General features: G+C 45.7%; 1 protein-coding gene across 3 annotated transcripts in view; it reads left to right on the top strand.

The window, feature by feature from the left end:
- kcnn2 (potassium calcium-activated channel subfamily N member 2) overlaps positions 1–15,560 on the top strand; it is a 43,928-nt gene that overhangs the window by 12,244 nt on the left and 16,124 nt on the right. For all 3 annotated transcript variants that reach the window (XR_007399040.1, XM_049021103.1, XM_049021104.1), the window contains exons 3-6: positions 4,975–5,393; positions 5,651–5,792; positions 10,479–10,589; positions 12,934–13,061. Coding sequence is in view for 2 of the 3 variants with exons in the window: in XM_049021103.1 (XP_048877060.1) it covers positions 4,975–5,393; positions 5,651–5,792; positions 10,479–10,589; positions 12,934–13,061 (800 nt within the window). In the remaining variant the exon portion in view is untranslated. The remainder of the gene's footprint in view (positions 1–4,974; positions 5,394–5,650; positions 5,793–10,478; positions 10,590–12,933; positions 13,062–15,560) is intronic.

Here is a 15,560-nt window from a genome sequence, read left to right as displayed (position 1 = left end):
TCTTAGTCGACAGCTTGGATATCATAAATAAACCATTGCATTAATTTCTAAGTGAGCCTAGCTTCTCAACCTCATTTGCTAATGAGATTGAACGATTTCTTGCACAGTGACAAGATATATGTTCTCGATGCCACATTACACAGATTAAATATTGAGTTGAGGTCCATTAAATGTATTGAGGTTGCTGGTTTCAGCAACCAAAACCAGCTGGAAGAGCAATGCAGGCTAAAGCAATGTAAATAATGTTTGGAAATTTGTCATGGCAGGAAAACAATACAAAATGCTTCCTGGGGGGTTGCAGGGCTCAGCACTGGACTTACTAATGGCGAAAGAAAGCAAAAAGCATTTCCCAGAGTCTCAGCCTGTTTCCGAGTGGCAGCTAGTATTGGCACCGCCTGATAGTTCGTCCACATCTGGCCTTTCTAATTAAATGCAGCATAGTGTGCGGCTCTGATACGATGAACGTGCAGCCCGTGTCGCGTGGTGTTCGCCCCGCTCACTGTAAGCCAGGCCCCTGGTGTAGTGTTGCCTTCTCTCCATTACTGTAATTGCATTTTGCTGCCCATTGGGTTTTCCCCATGTCTGTCGTCTAAATGTTTCATTATGTGGAAATGGCAAAATGGCAACCTTTTTTTTTTTTTTTTTAAATGCTAGCTCATTGTGACTCTGATCCTTTCTGATAGCTAAGGCCCAGAATCGGGCTCGGGGTTCTGTCACCCTCAGCTGACAGTTTGCCTTTTTGACATGGGGAGGTGACATTAGGCAGAAGGCGCGGTTTACTTGCCTGCCACTTGTTCAAGCTCGACAGTTTGTAGTATTAATAAAAACCGAGACGGGCGACGGTTCCTGAGCTTGACTCGCTGGCGCTTCTCAGAGGGCTTCCCCGTTCTCGGCGGTGGAGCTTTGAGCTCCTGCACAGACTGCTGCCGCACTCGCGCAGGGAAGCCAAACCTGCTGAAGCCGAGTTCCCGAGTTCCCGATGCCTGCCACACATCAGTCAGAAGCGTCGCTTTTAGGAGCCGTGATGTTCCACTCTTCAGACTCTTAGCCTGTGTGTTGCTGATGTGGCCTCTGATGTGCTTATTACCAACTCGAATGGCGGTTCATGCTTTGAGATGTAATGCCTGATGCTATGGTCAGAGGGAGGTGGGTTTTTAATAGATAAAGTTTCATGCTGACTTTAGACTGCCAGCAAAAAAATAGGATACAATATCCCACCTGCCCAGCTCAGGCGCCCATACGCGAGAGGAGTTCACTGGCGGCATTATCAACTGATAAAAACAGGAACGACGGTGCATGTTATTCTTTTCTAGGAAAAAAAAAAGAGACATTATACCTTGTTTTATGAAATTTTCATGCGGGATGCACTGACTACAGCAGGATGGATAAAATAACCAAACAATCTTGATCTGATACCTGGATGGCTATGTTCTCTTCTGGCAGAATTACAAATTACTTTGACGTTGGGGATGAGATCAGGGATGAGTGTGCCAGAAATCCTAAGTGAGCATAACTAGTTTTGCGGCACTAGTGATTCAGCTTAACGTGAAGTGATGTAGGTGGCCTAATGATGTTCTTCTTGGGAAATGAATCACAAAATGAGCGAGTGTGATTTTTTTTTGTTTGTCCTGTAATACACTGTAATAGTCCTGTAATAGTGGTGATGTGAGCAGAACACACTTAAAAAAAGTTACATCCGTGTCACTGGATGGCATCATGCTGTAGATAAACGGACCGCCAGTGCGGCTCAGAGGAAAGGTGGACGGTTTCTAGCGCAGTTTCTTTAGCGTATGCGGTGCCCGTAGCTTTCGCAGTAATCCCCGCCTGATCGTTGGTGACGGAACACAGCGCAGCCGATTTCGTTCATTGGGTGGCTTTCTCCCTTCAGAGGGGACAACAAAGACCCTCGGTTTCCCATTTCCCTTGCACTCCCCCCCCACCCACCACCCACTCCACTAACCCCCCTCCAGTCCTTAAGAGAGATCTCCAGTCAGAATACATTATTCAATGGCCCCTTCTCAGGTGTCAGTCTTCTCGAACCCTCCATCTTTTACCGTTCAAAAGTTGTTGGCTTGCTTATATTCGTCAGGTCACAACATTAAAGAGTTAAGTCTTCCCTTTCGTAGTGCCTTTTTCAGATACCCTGACATCTGGCATCCCGGGGCTGAAAAATACTCTCTGTATAACATTGATAACATTGATAATATTGACAATATGTCTTGCTAAAAGAGCCACATTCAAATAAACATCCACTTCTTTGTATTTGCAATAGTTCGTCATTGTTCCATAATTATCGGAATGTAAAAAAATATCCATCGTGAACTTTTTAACCTTCTTGTTGTTGCATTAGTGGATGGTGATGGACACTTTAAAAATGATCTTCAAAGACCCATGGTGATGGATTCAGAGCTCCCCTTGATGGATTCGGGCTTGATGATGGCTGTGACTTCATCAGGCAGGAGTTATTGGATGGGCTGTGGAAGCGCAGTGCAGCTTGTGTCACATTTGATCAGCATTTGAAGTTTCTATACCTCAAGCAAAAGGAAAGATTAAACTCTGCTTGGGTGGGGGGTGTTTCTACTACAAAACTGCAAGTCATTTGATCTTCTCGCCTAAGTGCACACATTGGTTTGTTGATAAAATCGAAAGTCTACGGAAATCAGAGTAGAAGGGCAAATTTAACCAGCAGGCTTATCTTTGGAAGACTTTCACCTAATTTCTAGGGTCATGCATTTTGTTAACGGTGATACTAGACCTGCTCTGTATGGGGGAGAAGCAGGCTGCAGTGGCAGATTTACAGTCCTACCTCTTATGTTACAGCGGGCCAGTGCCTTGTTTTAATCTGACAGTGCTGTCCTTGCCAAACAGGCCTGTAAAGTATATTGTTTGGGTCACATGTGATGTGAATTCAAGCTGCACATACAATATGCAAATTTGGGCTGGGAAACCATCTGGAGGAGTGAGTGAGAAGTCACTGGGACGGTGCTGGATGTGAGTGAACGTCTGCAAGGTCATGATGTAACGTGGCAGCTTCTTCATAGTCGACGAATCAGGAGTTGGGCAGGAAAAGTGGAAGTTGAAGAGATACTTCTGCAAATGCGGGACGAGGTATCCAGTTCCTCACAGTCTCATGTCTTGAAGCACTGTTGCTGTGTCCTGCTTCTCCAAGAAGGATGACGATGTCCTTGTCATAAGCACCTTGTGCAAAGATCCATCTCTGAGCCCAAGACAACAAGTCGCAAATCATCCTTAACGGCAGTTCCACTAGCAAAGAGTGTCCATAACCTTGATGGGGTAACAGGGACATAGAGCTGCCAGCACATGACTTGTTGCTGGGCTCTGGTGATTTTCTGGAATGTCACACAGGTGTCTGCATGCAACGCTTGCATCATCTGGACTGAAGCATAACTGCAGTGCAGTTAATTCATGGAAATGCCATCAACACCGGACCTTTCTTGGATCTTGGCTGGACCTTTTGATCTTAGCTACCCATTTATTGTCTAGACCAGTGTTTTCCAATCCTGGGGGACCCACAGACAGTCCACGTTCTGCCACGTTCTGGCAGGGAGCCTGGAGAGAACACAAACGTGGATCAGCTATGGGTCCTCAAGAACCCAGACTGGGAAACACTGGTCTAGGGAGTCCAAGTAGAAACTCCTAGGTTCTTCCTCAAAATGAGCTTTAGAGGTAAGTGGAAATGGCGTAAAACACGTGGCATGTTAAATCCTACCCACCCCCCATACTGCTTCATATTGCATCTTCCAACAAAACAGCTAATTTCTGTTTGTCTAAACCCTGCTGCCTCATCTTCTCCTGCTCTGACGGGGAATCCCAGCATTAAGAGCCGCTCTATTACGATCCCCTTGTGCCACACGGTCCAGTTCCCTGACCTGCTCAGGCTTTTCCTCAGATTTGCTTACGCTGCAAATATCGAAACAGACTCTCAACATAATGAAAATGCTTTTTTCCCCCTGTAACTTGCAGGTGAGGAGAAAAAGCCACCTTGCATTTTTGTCGCTGTGATGTCTTTTAATTGAATCGAGGCTTGATGAATTTGCCCCTTCAGCAGTGCAGTAGAATAAAGATGTAACAGGAAAGGAGGTCATACTGTTTCTGTGAGCTTCAAAGGGGCTCGCTGGTCTCTGCATGGAAGTTCTGACATAAACGCTTGTAGCGGTAACTCTTGGCCCCCTAAGACAGTGGCTTATGAAGACATATAATGGAGGGGCTCTCTTATTTGTTTGTTTATTACAGTTTATTCCTCCATCCTCCATCTTCTAACCCCCTTATCCTCATCAGAGTCATGGGTCAGGATGTCTAAGGTACACCCTGAACTGGACGGTGCTGATGATTGTTGATATTATACACACCAAGGTCAGGGTTCCACTCTTTACTCCAGGTCCTCTGTAGGTGCTGCCCAGGTCTCAGGTTTCTCCAAAGTTAAACAAACATCCTCACGACTCTGGAAATTCAGTTGGATGCAGTGCAGCTATTTAAAACGTCGGCAGGAGCCCATGACCTTGTACGAATGGTGTTTACTGGTCACCTTTTTATTAAAAGTGTTCTGCTGCCGTGGGAGTGACTGAGATAGACATCAAACAGCATCGGCTTCTTCCGCTCAGCTTTGATGACATCTGTGTTCAGCTCGGTTGATGTGTCCCCAGTCACCATGCGTCCCACAAACAGGCAGCGAGTGCAGTGCCTGACATGAATTTATTATGTTGAAGTTATGGGCAAGTTCAGTTTATTGTAGAAAAATACATTCTAGTGGCCTAATTTGTATCACTGTTACCATCAGGGCTGTGGGTTCGAATCTGGCTTAATTCTGTATGTGTGAGTTTGAATGTTCTCACTTCCTCCTAAATTGTTCTTCCTGGTTAATTAGCTGCTTAGCCCTGTGCTATCTCTGCCTCATGCCCTACCTCCTTAAAACTTGTTCAAAATGTCGGTCGTCCTTGTTTTCCCGTTTCCAAGCTGTTTATGGTGGACAATGCCGCGGACGACTGGAGGATAGCCATGACCTACGAGCGGATGTTTTTCATCTGCTTGGAGATCCTGGTGTGTGCCATCCACCCCATACCCGGAAACTACACCTTCACGTGGACGGCACGTCTGGCCTTCTCGTACACCCCATCTAAGACCGATGCTGACGTGGACATCATCCTGTCCATCCCCATGTTCCTGCGGCTGTACCTCATCGCCCGGGTAATGCTTCTGCACAGCAAGCTGTTCACCGACGCCTCGTCCAGGAGCATAGGAGCCCTCAACAAGATCAACTTCAACACCCGCTTCGTCATGAAGACGCTCATGACCATATGTCCCGGGACGGTCCTGTTGGTCTTCACCATCTCGCTGTGGATCATCGCCGCGTGGACGGTTCGAGCGTGCGAGAGGTGCGTGTGCCTCTTCCAGTCGTTCTACCAGGTGCTGATTAGTCTTCTCTCGAATGGACGGCGATTTTGGCTGAATGTGTGGGCAGACCTGTGTGCTTTTATGGATGTGCAAACCAAGGCGCCCGGTACGTGTAACTTTGACGCGCTGAAGCTGAGAAATGAGACGACGTGCTGATTAAACAAACTGTCGCCTGCCTGCTTTCAGGTTCTCTGTCTTGATGTTGACCTGATGTCTGCTGCTATTCTGAACCTTCCAGGTACCATGACAACATGGACGTTACCAGCAACTTTCTTGGGGCCATGTGGCTGATTTCAATAACCTTCCTCACCATCGGGTACGGGGACATGGTGCCTAATACCTACTGTGGAAAAGGAGTCTGTCTCCTGACAGGCATTATGGTAAGTAAGCGGCCCTACATCGCCGTGGAAGGCCCGGTCCGTGGCGCTATCGACCGGGCCGCTGTGTTGATGGAGGGAAGGGGTCCCGGAGATTTACAGCTGCAGACGCTTTCTGTGACAAAGTAAACGTCAAGGCAAAAAGCAATATACCCTGCAGCGTGAGAGATGGGAATATTACTATATCGTGAGAGTTTTCATTTATTCCACTGCTGAGAACAGGGAGGGGATGGATGGCAAAATATTGCTAGTAAGGGGGAAACAACATCAGGAAATAATTGGACTTGGTTTTCGAAGGATAACGACACAAAGTACAAGGCTTCAGACTAAAAGTACAGGAATCATTTAATTTTTAATTAAATGTGAAACATTCACAGGACAAACAGCAGTTCCTTCCGGGCCTCTTGTTCCCGATCTGGTTTGCGGGACTCCTGAGTGTGTCTGTGCCGGGGCATGTAAAAATAAATGTTTTGTTTAGTTTCGGTTTTGCTGGAATAAGCTTAACGTGTGCAGCTGAATCCTGCAGATGAGGAGGGGGTGGGTGAGGGGTCCGGGTCGGGATGCAGTGACATAAATCCTCTGCTTTGCCTATAAGCAGATTAACATAATCGCCCCCCTCCCCCCCCACCCCAGCTTTTATGGTGGCTCTCCCCTCCGCGCCCCGCGGCACCTGATGTGGGACGCGGCCTGACATTTCCATATCCGGCAAAGCCTGTCCTTGGAGTTTACGATCGGGATCCGCTCAATGAGAACGCGGTCATTTCTGCGGAAAATGGGAAACCAGAACATTCCTAAATCACACTGGAGGGAAAAAAAAATGCATAAAAAAATTTGAAATTCAGCAGACAAGGCTGTGTTAACCTCAGCAGCAGAAAGACGACTGATGTTTGTCTGGATTCTGAAGCTCTTTGAAGCACTAAGCAAATAGCGCTTTGTGCAATTACCTAGAAATCTCAGCCACGGCATCAGTGTCATTTAAATCGAAATGTTTGCAGTTAACAATGAACGACAAATCCCAGCTTCTGCAAGTAGAAGCCAGATATCCATTGTGTCCTCTGACACCAAGATATTTGTTTACAAAGACATCTAGTGTCTCCCGTTTAGTTGTTGTGAAACAAGTCACATGAAAAGTTGGTTTTTCTCAGCCAGCTGTAACATTTAAGAGCTGGAGAACCTTTGTCAGCCTGAGAGCTCTTACGGTTCCACTTGAGAAGGTGAAATGAAGTGCAAACAGAAATGCAGGTTATTTGCTTTTTCTCTTCCCTCTCTAACTAAATACGTTAGGAGTGTATGCTGGAGTCCTTTCATTTCTGGGTAATTGTGGTTCCTGTTTTGAATCATTCTACTGAGCCTCAGATGTTTTTGTCATCAGACCAATATAGTTTTGTAGTGTAACAAAATCAAAACTTGTTCATAAATGTTATTCAGATAATTAGTTGTCCTGTGACTATAGAAGGTACCAGAAGGACCTTTTCTCTCGCCAAAGTTCGTCAGTATGAGTTAGGTCACCGTGTAAGTTGGATTCGAATTGTTAGGTAGGTAGGTAAGGGGATGCGCGCTGATTACAGCATGTTGCCGCACCCACCACACGACAAACCACCTCAGGGATGAGAACCTGAGTGCAGCCATGTGGCAGGTGATGCCTCAGCACCACACTAGTCTGAATGGACCAGTGTGAGGTTTTCCCGGGGGCTGGAGTGCCAGACCTGCCACCAACCCCCAAATTTCCCTGTCAGTTGGAGGACCTCCTTGTTAAAAATTGGTTCTTATCTTTTGTAAGAAACTATAGAATACTGATACCTTGTAAACTACTAAAACCACAGCAGTTTCCATCTGAGCACGACTCTAAGCTGTAGTTCTGAACGGCTGCTGATATATAGATGATGTACAGAATGTAAAAATTCAAGTTCTGTGGATGCTAGTTTATTAGGTAAGGAGATAGATTATGGACCCTTTACAGAACTTCTTATTGATAAGCACTTCACGTCTGAGCCCTTTTGGTGTAAAAAAAATACTGTTATTAATAATAAAATATCAAAAACCACTTAGGATTTTCCACTTTTTAGATTGGTCTCTGTGACCGTAGAAGATTGTGACATTGATTGAGTAGGTTCACTGTTCCCTCTCGCTCCCACGCGACCCCCAGCATATTTTAATCAATGCCGGCCTGTGAAACCTGCTTTGATTACAGCCGGTTCACACACCAAACCTGCGCCCGCAGTCAGAGTCTGATGAACAGCTCACCTAATAACCAGTTCATCCTAAATATTTGTACCGCTGCCCTGGAATGCTGGAACGCTACCTAGTTCATAATTAAGGGCCCACAGCTGGGATAAACACATTAAAGACTAAAGACTGCCCGTCAGTAAAGCTGTGGCGGGGACTTACGGGATAAACAGACTCTACAAGCTGCTGGGGTGGAGGGGGAGAGCAGCATGACAGCAAATCGCGAGCTGCAAAGCTCCGGATTTGAATTCTCACCTTGTAAATGTGGCCATTCTTCAAGTGCAAACTGATAAAGCGGATCTTTTAGCTGGTGCAGATGTCCTCCTCCGTTCAGAAACTGACAGAATGTTCCTGTTGACGCTCTCATCAGTGTTAAAATGCGCTGCATCTACATGCATTTTTAAATAGGCCCCTTGACTCCTGAATAATGCCACAGATGTTAACTGCATCATTTATGTTCTTCTTTATGTCAGTAAATTCACAGACATTATTAGACATCTTTCATGAAAGATGGTACTAGAGTTTTGTTATATTTTGGCATAAAATAGAAACGATGTTGAGTTTTCTGGTTTCTCTTTCTGTTTCCCCAGCCCATTATCTGGCATTATCAGTATCTGGCATTAACACTTATACCTTCCCTGCTGGACAGAACTGTTAACATGTTAGCAAGTATAACACATGTTAAAGCCTGCTGGGGGGCAGCGATAGCCTGCTGCCGTTTGAAGGGAGAAGTCGCTTTTGTAAAATGAGTGAATCAATCAGAATTGCGTGGGTGACTAAGCTTAAACACATCAGCTGTACTGCTGAATAGCTGTAGGTGACTAAGCTTAAACTCATCAGCCGTACTGCTGAATAGCTGTAGGTGACTAAGCTTAAACACATCAGCCGTACTGCTGAATAGCTGTAGGTGACTAAGCTTAAACACATCAGCCGTACTGCTGAATAGCTGTAGGTGACTAAGCTTAAACACATCAGCTGTACTCCTGAATAGCTGTAGGTGACTAAGCTTAAACACATCAGCCGTACTCCTGAATAGCTGTAGGTGACTAAGCTTAAACACATCAGCCGTACTGCTGAATAGCTGTAGGTGACTAAGCTTAAACACATCAGCTGTACTCCTGAATAGCTGTAGGTGACTAAGCTTAAACACATCAGCCGTACTCCTGAATAGCTGTAGGTGACTAAGCTTAAACTCATCAGCCGTACTCCTGAATAGCTGTAGGTGACTAAGCTTAAACACATCAGCTGTACTCCTGAATAGCTGTAGGTGACTAAGCTTAAACACATCAGCTGTACTGCTGAATAGCTGTAGGTGACTAAGCTTAAACTCTTCAGCCGTACTCCTGAATAGCTGTAGGTGACTAAGCTTAAACACATCAGCCGTACTCCTGAATAGCTGTAGGTGACTAAGCTTAAACACATCAGCTGTACTCCTGAATACCTATAGGTGACTAAGCTTAAACACATCAGCCGTACTCCTGAATAGCTGTAGGTGACTAAGCTTAAACTCTTCAGCCGTACTCCTGAATAGCTGTAGGTGACTAAGCTTAAACTCTTCAGCCGTACTCCTGAATAGCTGTAGGTGACTAAGCTTAAACACATCAGCTGTACTCCTGAATAGCTGTAGGTGACTAAGCTTAAACTCTTCAGCCGTACTCCTGAATAGCTGTAGGTGACTAAGCTTAAACTCTTCAGCCGTACTCCTGAATAGCTGTAGGTGACTAAGTGCCCCCAACATGCTGGAGTGCAGCCACCGCGCATCCCACCCCACTTTCATCCCAAATGGCACTGGGGGCTGTGCTGGGCCCCTACATCCGCAGATGGCCCTGGCATTTGGCCATTACTTTACAGCGCTAGTTCAAAATGTGAATATGCAGATAAATCTTTGTCTAAGTGGAAAAAAATAAAAACAACATATTTAAAAAGGTCAATATTTGTACTAAAGGGCTCAGGGTTAATGAGTTGTAACACCAAAATAAATCTGTGGACGGGAAGGTGTTTCGTGTGGCTGCTGTGACAATGTTCCTTGGGGCTGTCACTGCCAGTGTCCGCACTGACCCACGGTATAAAAAGCCTGTCCTCTAGGTGATGTGCACTCCAAGGTGAGCGGGTAAACTTAACCCTCTGGGGGAGTCTCAGTCCTCCAAAGGCACCGAAAAAGTGATTGTGGAAGGAGGGCGGCAGCGGGAGGGACTGGGTTAGAAGATCGCAGGTTAAGCAGAACAAAGGCTTCAAAGCAGTTTAAAAGGAACAACTTGATGCTGGTAGATGGAACACTGGCAATGTCGATGTTGGTGCACTGACGCATTAATTCCAGTGGTCCTGTCAGACTTGGGTGTGTCCAGAATGTTCTGGAACAAGCACGGGCCGCCGCAAGGTGCTTTTGTAGCTGCCCTGCAGCGTTCTAATTTTTTGTTTTCCTTCAGAAAAGCCAGTAACTAGCCGATTGTTTTGTCGTCCCAGGGGGCCGGATGCACTGCACTAGTGGTTGCTGTCGTCGCAAAGAAACTGGAGCTCACCAAAGCCGAGAAACACGTTCACAACTTCATGATGGACACCCAGCTAACCAAAAGAGTAAGTAACGTCTGGACCGCCCTCAACGTCTGGCTTAGGATAATACTTTCAGATGATGCCAAGAAAAACGTAAAAACTGTGGAGAAAGACATCCGTCCATCTTCTGGCTGCTTATTCTGGTCATAGTTGTTGGGAAGAAAAACGATCTTCTCCCCAACGAAATGATGACAATAGCGGACGACTCTTTTTTGCTTTGTAATCTCTACAAATGCAAAGGCCACATGGTTAGTAGAAGCCACGTGTGATACGGTAGCTGACCTCAATATCACCAGTACTGAGGCCTCGTTAACATGTAGGTATAACTACTTATGCTGCCCAGATTAACCCAACGACATCTGGAGAGGCCACAACCAACACGCACCATCCGGCATGAGCCGGCACACAGGGGACACCCCACCGCCTGGCGTCTGGCTTCGGCGTGTCACTGCGCTTTATTTTAGCTTCTCCAACCTGTGTGTTTGATCAAAGCCTGGCACAGAATCCAGCTGTCACTGCACTCTTTTCGGAATTGAAATAAAACGAGGGAACCACATCGGCCACTTCCCAGCGTTCTGACAGAATCGAGTCTCTCAAATATTTATGATCTCATTTTATTACCATTTCTTGGAACTTAAGGATTTTTCCACTTGCCTCCTTTGTTATTAACTCTCTAAAATGCATTTGAATACGTCCGACGCATTTTGGATCAGTGCACGGTCCTGTGGTGTTCAGGGTTGCGGGTTCGAATCCCGCTGCCCTTGTTGTGGAGTTTGCATGTTCTCCCAGTGTTGCATGGGTTTGCTCCAGAGGATTCAGTTTTGAAATACATTCTGCAATCATCTGGTTAGACCTTTGTAACTTATGGATGTACGTTTATAACAGTGTTTCCCAGTCTGGTCCTTGGGGACCCACAGTCGGTCCAAGTTTTTGCTCCCTCTGAGCTCCCGGCCAGAGAGTCCACATGTTTACTCCCTGGGAGGGAGCAAAAATGTGGACTGGTGTGGGGTCCCAAGGACTGGACTGGGAAGCGTTAGTTTATAGCCATCCTTGCAACATTGCAAATTTCCATTACCAGAAAGACTCTGTATATGTGGTCATTCACATGAGACATCGACGGAACTCTTTTTGATCAAGCATGATGTCATGAACCTTTACCCAATTAGCTATTCGCTTGCCCTTGTGACCTGTCGCTGTTGCACTAGCACACTATTACATGAAATTCTTCAGTTTGATTGAGTGCTAGTAGGGGTGGCTTTCTGCTTTTACCTCGGAACACTTTCCACGACGATAATCCATTTTCCAAACCACTTATCCTACTGGGTTGCGGGTGGGCCGGAGCCTATCCTGGAAGCTATGGGCACGAGGCAGGGAACAACCCTGGATGGGGGGCCAGCCCATCGCAGGGCACACTCACACGCCATTCACTCACACATGCACACCTATGGGCAATTTAGTAACTCCAATTAGCCTCAGCATGTTTTTGGACTGTGGGGGGAAACTGGAGTACCCGGAGGAAACCCATGACGACATGGGGAGAACATACAAACTCCGCACACATGTGACCCAGGCGGAGACTCGAACCCAGGTCCCAGAGGTGTGAAGCAACAGTGCTAACCACTGCACCACCGTGCCACCCCACGACGGTAACAAAAGTTCTCAATATCTGTGCCCACAGTGGAGCAGCCTGTCTGCTGTGATGCTGATTGGAGTAGGCTGGTCCCGCCTCCCCCAAGGGAGGAAAAATGTCTTTACAGCACTAAAGTAGAGGACTGGACCTCAGGCATGAATGACCAGATTGATTCCTGGAAGTGAAAAGCTAGTGGACTTAGCGCCCTCAGAAGTGACAGGAGTGTAATTCAACACCAGAGAGAACTGTATGCAAATATGGTCCCTTTAATCATTCACGCTGTAATATGCTTGAAATATTATGTGACTTATGTATTGTTTTAGGCATTAGCAGTGCTAGTATCTTACTCGTAGTAATAAGTGAACTGTAGCTTTGTCATTATCAACTGTGATTGTTTGCAAAAGAGAGACAGGAATTGGTGGATTAATCTTTGTAAAATTGGTTCAACGCTCTTTATAAATCACATGCCTGCTGTGTTTTTGGACGGTGTGTGTGCTGCTAAAGGTTTCACACCTGGTAGCCCCTAAGGTTCAGGGGGCTATTGCTGTGCTGGCAACTCATTGTCTGCATTCTGCTGGTGCCCCCAAAAGCCGTTGTGGTCCCCACATGATCATACCCGCAAAGCCACCAGCCGTGCAACATAGCAGGCGCCAGGCTCACACTGCCCACATCAGAATGGAGGTTATTAGCCGCTAGGCCCCGCCTCCCATTTACTCCCATGATGCTCTGTGCCTCCAGGTGAAAAACACAGCTGCAAACGTACTCAGGGAGACATGGCTGATCTACAAGAACACCAAGCTGGTGAGGAAGATGGACCATGCCCGAGTCAGGAAGCACCAGAGGAAATTTTTACAAGCCATCCATCAGTAAGTGTGCCGGGCCTCTTGTGGACACAGTCAGCATTGCATCCAATAAGAATGAAAATATCGCTTGTTTTAATGGACATATTGGAGGCCTTTTGTTTGTGTGTGTTTTTTTTTTAATGGTTGTGATATTTGTACAATTCTTTTTTTTCGTATAAGAACTCTTTTTATTGACTAAATAATATCTCTGTAGATTACAGCACGATAGAACATGCCCAGGGGAGTTTGAAATGGTGTATTGGAACCAATTTGTCAATTTATTTTTTGATGTTCATTATTTTTGGGAGTAATATCACCGTCAATAAACCAGTCCAGCTTTTAGCAATGTGTGCACATCACAAGAGACTTATATGCTCTGCCTGAGATGCTGCTGGACATGTGTGTGTGATACATTTATGTATCTTATTGGATTCTTGTTAAAGCAGCAGTTCTGCAATGAATTATTGATTCCTTATATCTTCCAGCTAAGTGATACGGCCCTTTTCCCAGACACCAACTCTCATATTTTTGTTGATGAAAGCCAGACACAGATGGCTCCTAGACACCTTAAATGTTTTTCCAAAATAGTTTTCTTTTTTACATTTACTATCTGTCCTTATAAATTAAACCTCCATGACACTTGACGTCATACAGGGTGCCCTGGACCTCAGCTATTTTGGGCAGGTTGTGTGTAGCTGTGGTCTGCAGTCTTAATTGAGGGAAAGGCTGCTTCGTTAAAAAGCAATTATCGCCATGCCGTTAAACCAGTGTCATGCACAGCATCGTTATAGATGTGTCTTATCCGCGATATTCTAAAAATGAACGCTTGCGATCTTATTTGGCGGAAATGGGAGATCTCTCTGAAGCTGACCGTGGATGGTCCTCATATAAATCTGTCAAGCTTAAGGGAGACTGATGTGCTTTTGATTAAAGTTCCCCCTTTGGCTTTTCTCTGCTATTCCTGCTCAGTGCAGCTTACAGTAGTTGATTTGTTAGTGACCATGAGTTCCGTTAAAGAGCCGATCCAAGCAGTTGCCTTTTTTTTTTTCCTTAATGAAACTGCTATTCAACGTTAACGGGCGCCTCGGGCAGGAGCCGCCCTGACCGCAGCGCAAATCGCTTCGATCGTCTGTGTGTTTGATGTCCTTCCTCATAGTTCCCAGCTGCGCCGCAGGTCCGGATTTGTGGAAAAATCCATTCTGAAGGGGGGTGGAGAAAAGCAGACCCGTGATTCTGGAGCGTATTGTAAATGTCTGTCACGCGTGTAATATGCACAGAAGGAAAGCAGTTGGAGCATGTCTGGGATTGGCCTGAAAACGCTTCATCTGAGGTTTTTAAAGCATGGACCATGCTGATAGCCAGTGTTCTTGCACAAGATCTTCAAACTCCAGTCCTTGGGGGGGGGGGGGGGGCTGTGTAGCTTAGTTCTTTCCCTGTTCCACCACAAATGATTCAGCTCTGTGTGGTAATTAGCACAAGGAGTTGAATCAGGTGTGTCTGATGAGGAAAAAACCAAAAACGTGCAGGCCTCCAGCCCCCCAGGACTGGAGTTAGACTCCCCTGCTCTATGACTTCCATTTAGATGGTTTACACTATGCTTCAATAAGGTGCAAGGCAGATTGCTTCAGACTGGTCTAGTCTGCTTCTCATAAGTTTAGTTGACTGCCTCAAAGGCCAGGATCTGGGCCCACATATCAATGTACTGAACTCGGAGCTCTTTTCATTGCCTTGCGCTCTTCTTTACGTAAATGCACCTATTTTGACTGCATGAAACAATGGATTCAATGGACCTACAGTAGTGGTTTCGATTGCTATTTTTGCAAACCTTTGCTCACCGTTTGTCGATCTTCTCCATTCGCCTTGTTGGCGACAAGTTCTGCTAAAGATTTTTACTTGCATGTTTCTGTGACCATTACGAAGTACGTCAAAGGAACCCGTGTTGTCGTTCAGGGGTCACATTTTCAGGAACATTCACTGAGACTTCCTTGCGTAGCTTCCCCACTGCTCTAATACATGCTACCCATGCATATTCACAAAGCTCTATGCCCTTGAAAATGATAAAAAATTAAAATTCAAAGTGGACATGTAGCTGTCATTTGAAAAGTGCTCTTTAGTGGGCAGTTGACAAGCTGTAGTTAAGCTTGCTGTGGGTTGGCCTCCCATTTTTCTCACCGCAATATTCCTTGATGCTCCACTAGGGGGTGCTAAGAAGAATCAATTTGAAGGTCGTCTCGTGGCACAAATGCGTTTTGTGAGTATAGGAAACAATGGGAAAGTTTCGGGCCACATTAGACTTGCTAGGAATGTAAAGTGTGAGTGTTTTATGTTGCATATGTGTTAGACAGCTGATCCTGTTGACCACAATGGCTTAAAGGTTTTTACTGCAGTGATTTATTTTAAATTGGCACTTCAGATGTGCACAAGAAGGGATCTTGTGGAACATTAATAGATTAATAGAAAATGTTGCATGAATTTCAATTAAAAAATATCTATCCTTTCAGTGAAAAAGTCTCAGTTCCAAGC

This window comes from Brienomyrus brachyistius, chromosome 7 (assembly GCF_023856365.1).
Source record: "Brienomyrus brachyistius isolate T26 chromosome 7, BBRACH_0.4, whole genome shotgun sequence".
Lineage (NCBI taxonomy): Eukaryota > Metazoa > Chordata > Actinopteri > Osteoglossiformes > Mormyridae > Brienomyrus > Brienomyrus brachyistius.
Note: the sequence above shows the minus strand (reverse complement) of the source record. Positions and strands in the feature narration are given on the sequence as shown.